At 36.6% G+C, this 12,535-nt stretch overlaps 1 protein-coding gene across 2 annotated transcripts in view; it reads left to right on the forward strand.

The window, feature by feature from the left end:
- Positions 1 to 12,535, forward strand: part of PLCB1 (phospholipase C beta 1) — a 669,180-nt gene that overhangs the window by 583,113 nt on the left and 73,532 nt on the right. For both annotated transcript variants that reach the window (XM_026012292.2, XM_026012291.2), the window contains exons 30-31: positions 64 to 121; positions 729 to 815. In XM_026012292.2, coding sequence (XP_025868077.1) covers positions 64 to 121; positions 729 to 815 — 145 coding nt within the window. The remainder of the gene's footprint in view (positions 1 to 63; positions 122 to 728; positions 816 to 12,535) is intronic.

Raw genomic sequence — 12,535 nt, forward strand, 5'->3', positions numbered from 1 at the left:
AGTGCACCTATTTGTTGATGCTGGATGAGTTCATATAATGATCTAGCTGTCATTTGCTCTTAGGGAAAAGACAGAGATGATCCGGTCATATATCCAGGAGGTGGTGCAGTACATCAAGAGGGTATGTCAGTTAATCTCTCTCTGCTTTGCAAACCATGTATCGATGTTTGGCAAACACAATGTGAGCCTCTGAAGGGAAATGCCATGCCTTGCTGTATCTGCTTATCACCAGTACCCAGAAGAGCTGCTTTACAGAGCAGGCCTTTTGTAATCAATGTTTTTGCAAGTTTAATTGTAAATTTACATATAAATATAAGGCTCATCAAAAATAGATTTCAAGAATCATTTCCAAAGTCAGGAGCCCAGAAACATAAGGTTAATAGGAGATCCCCCAAAAGAACCTGTCATTGTCATCAATGATAAGGAAGATGGCAACCTTCAAAGGCACTTCTTCATATTAGTTTTATTTTGTTTTGTTTTTGAAATTGACATTACAGAAATTTTCAAACATTAACAAAAATCTAAGAATAGCATAATCTATAGATCACCCACCTCCACTCCAACACCCAGGACTGACTCCAACAGTCTCCTACACTTGTAAGGGCAGTTCTTGATCAGGATATGAAAGAAACCAATGTATGCCATAGATCTGAAAAGCTTTCAATTTTTCTGAAAACATTCACTTGAATGTTTAGATGAAAATGACTTTCTTTGTAACTTTCTTATAGTTAGAAGAGGCACAAAGTAAACGGCAAGAAAAACTTGTAGAGAAACACAAGGAGATACGTCAGCAGATCCTGGATGAAAAGCCCAAGGTAAACTGAATCAAATAATACACAATAACTTCATTTTCTTTCCATTCGATTAGAATAAGACCTCTGTAGGTCATGTACCTTACACAGTGCCAGATCCATTCTTACATGTAAAACTCTTGTATCTTCCTCAACTATGGTAAAAATCTTACTAGCACTATTCAGTACACATTTATCATCAACTGGTGAGATTTACAAATTACAGATCCTCGGAACCCAGCTCTTGACATTTTGATTATAGTTAGTCTGAGGGATGTTTCAGATATCTTTGAAGTACCTTCCCTCTCTCCCTGCTAGAATAGGGATAATTAGAAGAATTAGCCAAGCCTCTTCAGATCTGATAAAATATTGTAATGGCAGACGCTGTCCAGCAGAGGATGTCCTGTACCAATATCACCCAGGTTTTTAGCCAACAAAATGATCTCATAAACCAAAACAAACAAACAAAACAAAACAAAACAAGAAACAAATCTTATTTTCCCCAATAGTAATAGTTTATTGTGACTCCTCTTTAAAATGACCTTATCCTTATTGTTTGGTCAAAATCAATTGTTCGTGAATACTATCTTTAAACAAACTAATCATCTATAAATCAAAGACTATTAGGTTGGCAAACAGCATCTTAATTTTAGATTATTCCATACATTTTGATTCATCAGTGACTATTTGTCTGCGAAAAATGAGTTTTTTAGTTTTATTATTATTCTATGTGAGGCTTAAAAGCTCTACTCTAAAAGGTATTGCTATTCCATACAAGTATTATTTGAACCTGCAAAGCTCAAAATTGTTATTTTCATTTCCTTGTATAGTCCATTCATCAATTTACTTCTTATAGAATTTTTTGTGGCTAACTCTAAATATATTTTTGTAGTTATTTCCACTCTTGTCCTTTTTTATTTATTAGGCAGGAAATACATTTAATATTTTTGACTCCTAAAGCTTTTAGGCCTGACAACATAGATGAAGCAGCAATGAAAATCTGAGAATTAATAATTACTTAAATATGCTGCTAATTTTTATGCTCTTCATGAAAACCTGCAATTTAAATATTCTTAGCCATCATCTTGGGTTGATTATGCATTAGCGATAGGTTTTAAGATTATTTCAGAAATTGCTATACTTTCCATTTAGGATTGATCTTTCAAAATGTGTGGAGCAAAAGATTCAGGTCCAACTGGAATTTAAGAAACACATTAAAAAAAAAAAGAAACACATTAATACCTTAATAATCAGCCCCAAATTATATAGTCAAATATGTACATTTTCAATCCATGCTGTTTGAATTCACATGTCATTACTTTGTACATTGACATAATATACCTTGGTTAGGATTGATATCTTATTAGCTAGCTTTGGGGTTGTGTGTTTTTTTTTTAACCTCTCTTATGAGATATTGTTGTTCTCAAGAGTTTTATTTTGCTTTGTTTTTGGTCTAAAAATGTCAACTACTTGTCTCATAGATATAATGCAATCACAAATGTGTCCCAATTATGTAACTCAATATAAAAAACCCTACAAAGATTCTGTTACTGAGCTAGGTTGTCATAACTAAAATCAGTTATGGTAGGTGTTAAGCACCTTTAAATTTTTCACTGCATATGACTACACATTAGAAGAATAACTGCTGGACAACTGATCAGTCAGGGTGCATTCTGCAGCAGTTTGGCAGAAAACCCAATTATAACTGGCTTACACAATAATAAACTTAGTAAGTCAAATTACTGGAAGTTCAGCCATGTTGCAGTTTTAGGATTGGTTAATCTAATAGCTCAGCAACCTCATCGAGAATCCAAGTATTTTCAGAATTTCCACCATGCAATCTCACTTTGTTGCCTTTCGTGCCTGTACTATAAACCCACAGTCACAAGATGGCTGCCATAGCACCATGCATCACATTACATAAAATCATACAAAGGCAAAAAAGGTAATGACTTCATTTTATAACCCTTTATTTATAGGATTAAGGAAAAATCCTTCCTGAATCTTCTCAATACCATTTTCCTCATTGGCTAGGATTGTGCCATATACCCATTCCTAAACCAGTCACTGGCAGGAGAGTGTCATTTGCATGATTGACTTAGTGCAATTCAGGCTCATTCAAAAGAGTGGAGGGAGTCTAGCTTCTCCTCATCTTCATGTCAATAGGCACCTTATCAAAGAAATAGAAATAGCAATTAGGTAGGTAATTAACAGTGTGTGCCACTACCATATTTATAGCAATTTCCCATTTCTTCTTTCTTTTGGCCTCTTAGCAAGAGATCTGAAGTATTTCTATGAATTTTTAGTAATTTTTTTGCCTTCATTTTTGTTTTGTTTTGTTTGCAAAACGCTGAGGCTGTCTGCACATGATCAGTTTAGTCCAAAAATAGCTAATAATCAAAATCAAATGGTATTATGGACTGAATTGTGTCCTCCCAAAATTCACATGTTGAAGCCCTAATCCCCAAAGTGATGATATATGGAGAAGGGGCATTTGAGAGGTATTATGTTTATTTATTTTTATATTTTTATTTTCGTTGATGTATAATTAATATCCAATGTTATATTAGTTTCAGGTGTACAATATAGTGATTTAATAATTTACACTTACTTAGTGCTCATCATGGTAAATGTACTCTCTTAATCCCCTTCACATATTTCTTCAACCCTCCACCCACCTCCCTTCTGGCAACTCTCAGTTTGTTCTCTGTATTTAAATTCTGATTTTTTGTCTCCTTTTTATTTGTTTTGTTTCTTAAATTCTACATATGAGTGAAATCATATAGTAATAGTTTTTCTCTGTCTTATTTCACTTATCATAATACCCCCTAACTTCATCCATATTGTTGCAAATGGCAAGCTCTCATTCTTTTTTATGGCTGAATAATGATCTATTGTATAAATATACTTTTTTTTTTTTTTTTACTTTTTTATCCGTTCATCTATGGATAGACACTTGGGTTGCTTCCATATCTTGGCTATTTTAAGTAATGCTGCAGTAAACATAAGGGTGCATGTATTTTTTCAAGTTAGTGTTTTTGTTTACTTTGGATGTAAAAGTAGTGGATGTACTTGAGCCTCCATACTATTTTCCATAGTGGCTGTACCAATTTGCATTCCCACCAACAGTGCGTAAAGGTTCCTTTTTCTCCACAACCTCATCAGCATTTATTTCTATTGCCTTTATTTTTTTTACTGTAAATAGAAACTACAGTGATATCTCTCTGCTTTTCATCCATGTTGCCTTTATGATCACCTTGTCTCTGGATTTAAAGATTGCCTTTGGAGATTTTTGGCTTCATGTTAAACTAAGGCATTTATTAAGAGGTGTTCTTCAGGGCTTAAAAATTTTGTGGTTTGGAACCATGACTTTAGTAATAACATAAGAAATTATGACTGTTAATATTGTAGGACACAGTGGCTAATCAAAGGAAATGTCTGTGATAAGAAGGGGCAATAATAAACAGTGAAGTGAAAAGGATCAAGTGCAGGTTATGTGGAGAAAGAACAAAGCACAGAATAGCAAATATAGGCAAGTGAAAGTCCAGGCCAGCATAGCATTCATCCATGCTCCTGTGATTGTTGGATGTGGACCAGAAATAGGATAGCATTGGCTTTGAAATAATCCCTCTTCATATCCAGTATCAGAATGGCCTTTGAAGCTCGACATAGATTGAGGGAAATTAACAGAAGCACATGAGGAAATGCTCCGCATCACTAGCCATCAGGGAAATACAAATCAAAACCACAATGAGATAACACCTCACACCAGTGAGAATGGTGAAAATTAACAAGACAGGAAACAACAAATGTTGTAGAGGATGCGGAGAAAAGGGAACCCTTTTACACTGTTGGTGGGAATGTGAACTGGTGCAGCCACTCTGGAAAACTGTGTGGAGGTTCCTCAAAGAGTTAAAACTAGATCTGCCCTATGACCCAGCAATTGCACTGCTGGGGATTTACCCCAAAGATACAGATGCAATGAAATGCCGGGAAACTTGCACCCCGATGTTTCTAGCAGCAATGTCCACAATAGCCAAACTGTGGAAGGAGCCTCGGTTTCCATCGAAAGATGAATGGATAAAGAAGATGTGGTCTATGTATACAATGGAATATTACTCAGCCATTAGAAGTGACAAATACCCACCATTTGCTTCGACGTGGATGGAACTGGAGGGTATTATGCTGAGTGAAAGAAGTCAATCGGAGAAGGACAAACATTATATGGTCCCATTCATTTGGGGAATATAAATAATAGTGAAAGGGAATAAAGGGGAAAGGAGAAAAAATGAGTGGGAAATAACAGAAAGGGAGACAGAACATGAAAGACTCCTAACTCTGGGAAATGAACTAGGGGTGGTGGAAGGGGAGGTGGGTGGGGGGTGGGGGTGAATGGGTGATGGGCACTGAGGGGGTCACTTGACGGGATGAGCACTGGGTGTTATTCTATATGTTGGCAAATTGAACACCAATAAAAAATAAATTTATATAAAAAAAGAAAGAACAATAACTCAAGGGAATGAAACCGACCAGTAGTATTTATAAAAGAGGTTTAACTGAGTCAGTTCCATTCAGTTAGAAAGGTGAGAAGTTAGAATGATTTTATGACATCTAGAAATTTATGTGCTGTTCTATCATTGAATGTTGGACAAGAAATTGAGTTGACTCTATAGTAGGTAATATTAAAGGTAATTTCAACCTTTCTCTGAAGAGGAAATCATGACAAACTGTCAGAGTTAACTGAGGGGACTACCGTTCCTTTTTCAAGTATTTTAAGATGCAGTAAGTAGTTTTCTACCTAGAAACCAATAATGGCTAATCTTTTGCGTACAGCAAAAATACACACTACATGGCATCATATTTCTTCCATTTGTCAGTTTCTTTCACCATATTGTCCAATATAATCACTTAGTTTCTCTTCATCCACTTTTTCTAACTAGTATAATAATGTGCTTAATGTTTGTAACCTCCTCCAAAACAGGGAGGAAGCTATTTTTACATTCGTATATTCTCCTGGCATTACTATTTTGGGCTGTTCAGAACCACAATTATAAGCTGCGTAATTTTCCAAGCCTTTGATAACCAAACAACTCCTTTAAAATTGAACAAGTATTTTTTTTTTTAACAAAAGAAATTTGAAAAGCCAATTGCTGAAAGAAAACAGTTCTTCAATGGCAAGGAGTTCTGGTGGATGTAGAGCAAGCTACAAATGAAGATTAATCCAAAGTGTAACCTATGTAACTCAAAGGGCTTTTTAGTCAACCATGGGCTTATGATCTGTAAGTATCCACTCAAGTTCCTAAAATTGTTACCATCCTCCAATAGAACAGTCAGAGGACAATTTGCTTCTATCAAAACCATTTCATTTCCACACTAGGATCAAGAACTTCCATCCTACTGGCACATATTTGGTAGGAAACCAAATTTGGCCAGTAACAGTGTGAAAGTTTATTTGAGAATGTCCAACATTGTGACATGCACCAAGTGTTTTTCTTATATAGAGTATATTTTCCCACTAAAAAAGAGATCAATGAGTCTATTCCTTTTGTATGTAATTTTTGAGCGCATTGAGGAAAATGGAAGTAGGTGATTCCTAGACACAACTAGTACAATAGATAAATATTTTGGCCTTCATTTTAATGTAAAGTTACACTGTGCAGTCTTATACATAAAGCCTTCTGAAATTCTTAAGTTACAAACACCAGTAGACATCTTTGAAAGCGAATACTCAGTTCCTTTTCAGTAAAGTTCTAAATTCTGAAGAAATGTTCAGTTCATGTATTCTAGCAGTGAAATATTTTATTCAGTTCCTGAGTGTATACTATTTTTAGCTTTGTTCAAGGTGTGTGTTTTTATGAAGTCTATAGCTGCAGAGTTCTTAAGATGGATGCAATAAACCCCACCAATTATATCAATGACATAATTGGTTTCCTTGGGGTTTCCATCTGGGTTTGCCAAAGCCAATAGGAAAAGGGTATATGTGTATGAAGGGTGATAGAAGCAACTCCCAACCCAACTTCGAGTGGAGAGAAATGATACCGTCTGTGGTTACATTCAACTCTAAACTGATTCATTATAAAAAGGACATTCTGCCTTTCTCCTGAACACTTCAAAAAGATTTATTTTAATATGCTGAAGCATTGTTAATTAGGAGTTGCCCCAAATATGCTACAAATATTCCACTGTATATTGATCACTTTGCAGCTACTGGCTCTGACTACAAGAAGAATCATCTTTGAGGGGACTTTTTAATGAACCATCTCCATAACCTCATAAAACAGTCAATAAATGTGAAATTTACTTTTTCTCTGACACTTAATTTGTCTTTGATGCTTCTTAGAACACAGGTTTTCTGTTTTAAATTGAGCTCATCAATAAGAGAGAATTCCAGGAAGCTTTAGGGCATTTTAATTTATAGCAAAAGAACATTTCATCATGTGGTCTACTGGCTCTTTTTTTTTTCCATCTATCAGGGGAATATAGACTGATATTCCTCATTTCCTCTGACATCTTTAGAATGAACAGGATGAGGAACTCATCCTTCTGGGTGAAGTCTTGTCAGACCTACACTGGGCCCTGAGACAGAACTCTCAATGTAGTGATTTCAGTCCTGCCTTCACAGTGTGAAGGAGAGAGAGAGATTAGGGGATTTAAAGTAAAAGCTTATTCCTTGCCTGATCCTTTGTAACTTAGTGGGGAAATGTGGATTCTCCCTGCTATCACCCTGTGGACCTTCTCATAGAAGCCAGACCACAGAGTACAAACTGGCTGCCTGTTGACTATGTTTTGCTCATTGTCAAGTCTTGGTAGGTCCACCCAATGGTTTGTGTTTTGTTTTTTTCTGTGGAAGAAATTTCTTTTTCATTTGTATCAATGTAAATAACTTCATTTTAAAATATGTAGTTATTCATTATTTTCTTGAATATAAAGCTTAGATACATTGACTTTCCTGCGCAATACTAGAACAGTAGGATAGTTTTGACTCTGTCTCCTCCTGATTTATTCTTAAAATTTTTAAATAATTCTATATACATTTCTAAACAAATAAGACATCCTTATTCTATGTTATACAGTCAGTGTTCATTTGGATTTATCTACATATTCACCAGATTTTTTGTTCAGCATTCTATCTTGTGCCTCCAAATGTCCATTTGGGACTATCTTCTCCATCCTTTAGAATTTCCTTTATACAGCCTACCAATGACAAACTCTGGAGGTTTTGGTTTTCTTTTCATTTTTGTCTGAAAACGTCTTTATTTTACCTTCATTCTGGAAGGATAGTTTCACTGGGTATAAAATTTTAGGCTGACCATTATTGTCTTTTAGCACACTGAAGATAAAATTCCCCTGCCATCTGGATTCTCTTATTATTGGGAAGCTGTTAGTCTTAGTGTAATTCTTTTGAAAATAGCTTGCACTTTTCCTCCTTTTCTTGCATTTAGGAATTTTGTGTGTGTGTGTTCTCTGGAGGTTTTCTAAAATGTATCTAAATATATTTTTGAGGTGGCTAGATGGATAACTTTCCTCAATTATGTAGAAACTCAGCAAAAATGGCTTCCATTACATTATTTACATGTAAAATAAAATGAATCTTACTCCATCAACTCAGTCTTGTAACTCTTTTCAGTATTTTCCATCTTTTCATTTCTCTGTGCTACCCTGTGGGCAATTTTTCTCTGACCCTTTTTCTAATTCACCAATTCTTTGTTTACCCTGCTCTTCTCCTTTTTTTCTGAGCTTTTAATTCTAGCTTTTCTATTCTATTTGATTCCATAGTGCTATTTGGTTTATTTTTAAATCTATAATCTATATGTCTAGCTTATTGCAAGGAAAGTTCCCTATGAGATTCTTCATTCTGTACAGGCCACAGGCTTTGATTTATAGCCCTACCCTACCGGGCTTTCAAAAGGTGAATTCAAAATTTCCAGCAGTAGCAAAATCCCCTCAGGGCAAAAGTGGATTCCCTGTCTAGGTTTGATGTCCCTGAAGTTTGGGCCTGATCATTCTTTAAATTTTTGTGGTTCTGGGATCCCTGGGTGGCGCAGCGGTTTGGCGCCTGCCTTTGGCCCAGGGCGCGATCCTGGAGACCCGGGATTGAATCCCACATCGGGCTCCCGGTGCATGGAGCCTGCTTCTCCCTCTGCCTGTGTCTCTGCCTCTCTCTCTCTCTCTCTCTCTCTCTCTCTCTCTGTGACTATCATAAATAAATAAATTAAAAATTAAAAATAAATAAATAAATAAATTTTTGTGGTTCTTAGGTTGTTTAAAGAAGATACTTTATTTATTTTTTAAGATTTTATTTATTTATTCATGAGAGACACAGAGAGGCAGAGACACAAGCAGAAGGAGAAGCAGAATCCCTGTAGAAAGCCTGATGCGAGACTTGATCCCAGGACCCTGGATCACAGCCTGAGCCAAAGGCTGATGCTCTACCATTGAGCCACCCTGGTGCCCCAAGAAGATAGTTTTAATATTAAATCCAGCTTTCTTGGTTGTTTTCAATGAGAAGGATAACCCAAGTAACCTAACCAGAGATAGAAAATACCCACATGGCATTTCTAAAATGTTTGAATTCATTAACATCTATATTGGTTGAAGTTCACCAGAAAAATAGAACCTGTAGAAAATTGAGTATTTACCGCAGAACTGCACACACATACACCTGGCCTAGGCTTCTAAGTCAGAACAACTAAAGATCCAAAGAGAACGGGAAACTATTCCAGACCCCATTCGATAGATCTGCAAAAGTGTATGTGTTACAGATGGCCACTGCCTCCCTTTCAACCATCCAACATTCAGGAGAGTCTCCCCTGTAACTCACATTACTGTAAAAATAAAGAAAAAGGAACTCTAGGAAATGTAGTTCAGCCTAAGTAAGTCAGCACATTACAAAACTCTCATGCTATTACTTAATACTTGGAAATTTTCTTATTAAATAATGAATTTCTCTTTACAGATTCAACTATATGGGGCACCTAGCTGGCTCAGTGGAGCACATACTTGCTGTTCCCAGGGCTATGAGTTCAAGCCCCAAATTGGGTGTAGAGATTACTTAGGAATAAAATCTGAAAAAAAATGTTTGTGATTACAGACAGCCAATATGTAAACAAATCTTTAGGGCAGAGATGAGGCTCCCCTTAGGCCTGCGTGGCATTCTCCAGGCTGCCTCATGGATTTCTGTTATCTATTAGCTCCCACAAGGCAACTGGGTTTGAGATTTAACTGAATTTGGAATGGAAATTCACATGGTTGTCATTGATTACTCCCCCTTTTCTCGGCTCCCTTAACTTTTTTTCCTCTTCCTTTACCCCTACTTTCTTTCCTAAGGATGAGGAAATGTGAAGTACAGTGATGGGTATATAATTTGGAGGAGAAGGGATCCAAAGAGAACTTGTCAGAGCAGAGTGTGTATGGGTTGATGATGTTCAGATTCTTCCCACAAGAATTGAGTTTAACATCAGGAATAGGATGAGATGGACTTTAATCCCATTGACTTTCATCTGCCCACTTTCCATAACACAAAAGTCTTCATGCAACTATGATCCCCCAGAAAACCTTTTGGGTTAACTTCTACTCTGTGTGCCTGCCATTTTGCTTGATTTGTGTGAATTTTGCCAATACTAATTAGATGTTTTATTCCAAATGTATTTCTAGTTTGTTTCTAAAGCCCTGCTTTGGTATAGCTAGAATAATAAAAATAGTCAACACCCACTCCCTAAATTCTTTTTAAAGCAAAGAATGTAAATATTTCATTACCTCAGGAACCACTACCTGATTCTACCATGGCCCTCAACATTTTCAGGGGAAGGATGGCAAATTCAAATCAAGAGAAATACGGACCTGTAGAATATCAAACAAGGAATTTTCCTGGTGCTTTGAAACATTTGATGAAGCAGCATATGGAGACTAGAGAAAAAGCTATTTCAAAAGAAAGAATGCATGACCACTGAGCAGAAAAAATGCTAAAGAAAATTTCAGTTTAAAATAGGAAAGCAGTTTCTAAGAGCAGGAGTCACATTCTCCGTTTCCCATGTATTCTGCCTACGGCCAAATTAACAAATAACAAACCTTCCACGTGGAGTCCTAGTAATGCATTTTCTATCAACAAACATCAATTGATACAAATCTTCCACATTTATTATAATCATTTGCTGAGGACAATCTTTGAATTTAACAAGGAGATATTTGACTTTGTAGGTGAAACCAACGCTCAAGTAGTATTTCCATATTTCAAAGAGTTTCACATTTCAAAGAGTTTTATCGATAGAGGTAGATTTAACTTTTGCTAATGTTTGTGATGGAATAATAAACAGTTCATGACATTTCTGATAGTTTGCATGGATTCTCTCTCTACATACCCTCTGTGACCATCACACACACACTCACACAAAAATAACTTTATACAATTGGGGGTGTGCTTAACATGTTTAATTATTTTGGCATCAAAATGGATTTTGCCCTCTCAAATTATGCTAGCATATGGGAAATCCTGTGTAAGATAGTAGCCAGCAGCATGTATATGTTTTTAGTGACATGTAGAAACTAGGTTATATGTTGTCTTCTAGCTTTGGCTGGAAAGGATTTTTTTTTTCATTTTCCTTTGATTCTTACATATTGTTTTTTAAAAATAGTTCTTAGATTTTAGGAAATTCATAATAAGCTGTTGCAATTCTCATTTATTATTGGGACTTTGTTCTAGGTGGATTCAAAAATACTGCAGGACTTGCAAAATCATAAAACAGGACATCTTGATAATTGTTGAGGTACCAGTCGCAGTGTGACTGCCTTAGCCAAAGCCACCATCATTTCTCAACTACATTTCTAAATAGCCCCTTAACTGGTCTTCTCACTTCCACATGTGCCCACTCACAATCTATTTCCAACAGGGCAGACAGAGTCATCTTTTAGAACATAAATCAGCTCACTCCTCAGTTCAACGCTCTTTCATGGCTTCCATCTCTCTGAGAAATAAAAATCTACAAGGTCCGACATAATCTGACTCCACTTTGCTGCATCCCCTCTTTGTTTCCTCATTGATCTACTCTCTGCTTCAGCCATCCTGGGTTCCTTGCTAGGACCCAACAAGTGAGGCCAGTGCCACCTTGGACTCTTGTATGGAGTATTTCCTCTGCTCAGGATGTTCATTTATTCTCTCAAGGGTCTGCTTGGGCAACTCCATCCTGTTGTTCAGGTCTTTGCTCAAAGCTTTCTTTACAGGGCACCTGGGTGGCTCAGTCAGTTAAGCATCTGCCTTCAGCTTAGGACATGATCCCAGGTATCAAGCCACACATCAGGATCCCTGTTCAGCAGGAAGCCTGCTTCTCCCTCTCCCTCTGCACCTCCCCCTGCTTGTGCCCTCTCACTCTCCCTCCTCTCTCCTTCTTGTTCTCAAATAAACAATAAAAAAAAAAAAACTTTCTTTTCAAAGAGGCTTTCCATGACCATTTAAATGCACACCCTTTCCACCACTTCCCCATCCCTGGCATCTCCTCTTCCTTTTATTCAGCTCTACTTTCTGTTTTTCGTAGTATTTATCACCTTCTCTCATTAGATCATTTACTTCTTTCTCAGATGTGCTGTCCAGTGTTGATCCCTCCCTAGGGAAAATGTAAGCTGCATTTTCACTGGAGGGTTGGGTTTTGACTGTTTTGCTCACTGATGCTCTTGAGTTCTAGGCACCCAAGAACAATGAGAGGCACATAGTTGGTGCTCAATAATTTTTTTTTAACAAATGAGTTATGTAG

Source organism: Vulpes vulpes, chromosome 14, assembly GCF_048418805.1.
Source record: "Vulpes vulpes isolate BD-2025 chromosome 14, VulVul3, whole genome shotgun sequence".
NCBI lineage: Eukaryota > Metazoa > Chordata > Mammalia > Carnivora > Canidae > Vulpes > Vulpes vulpes.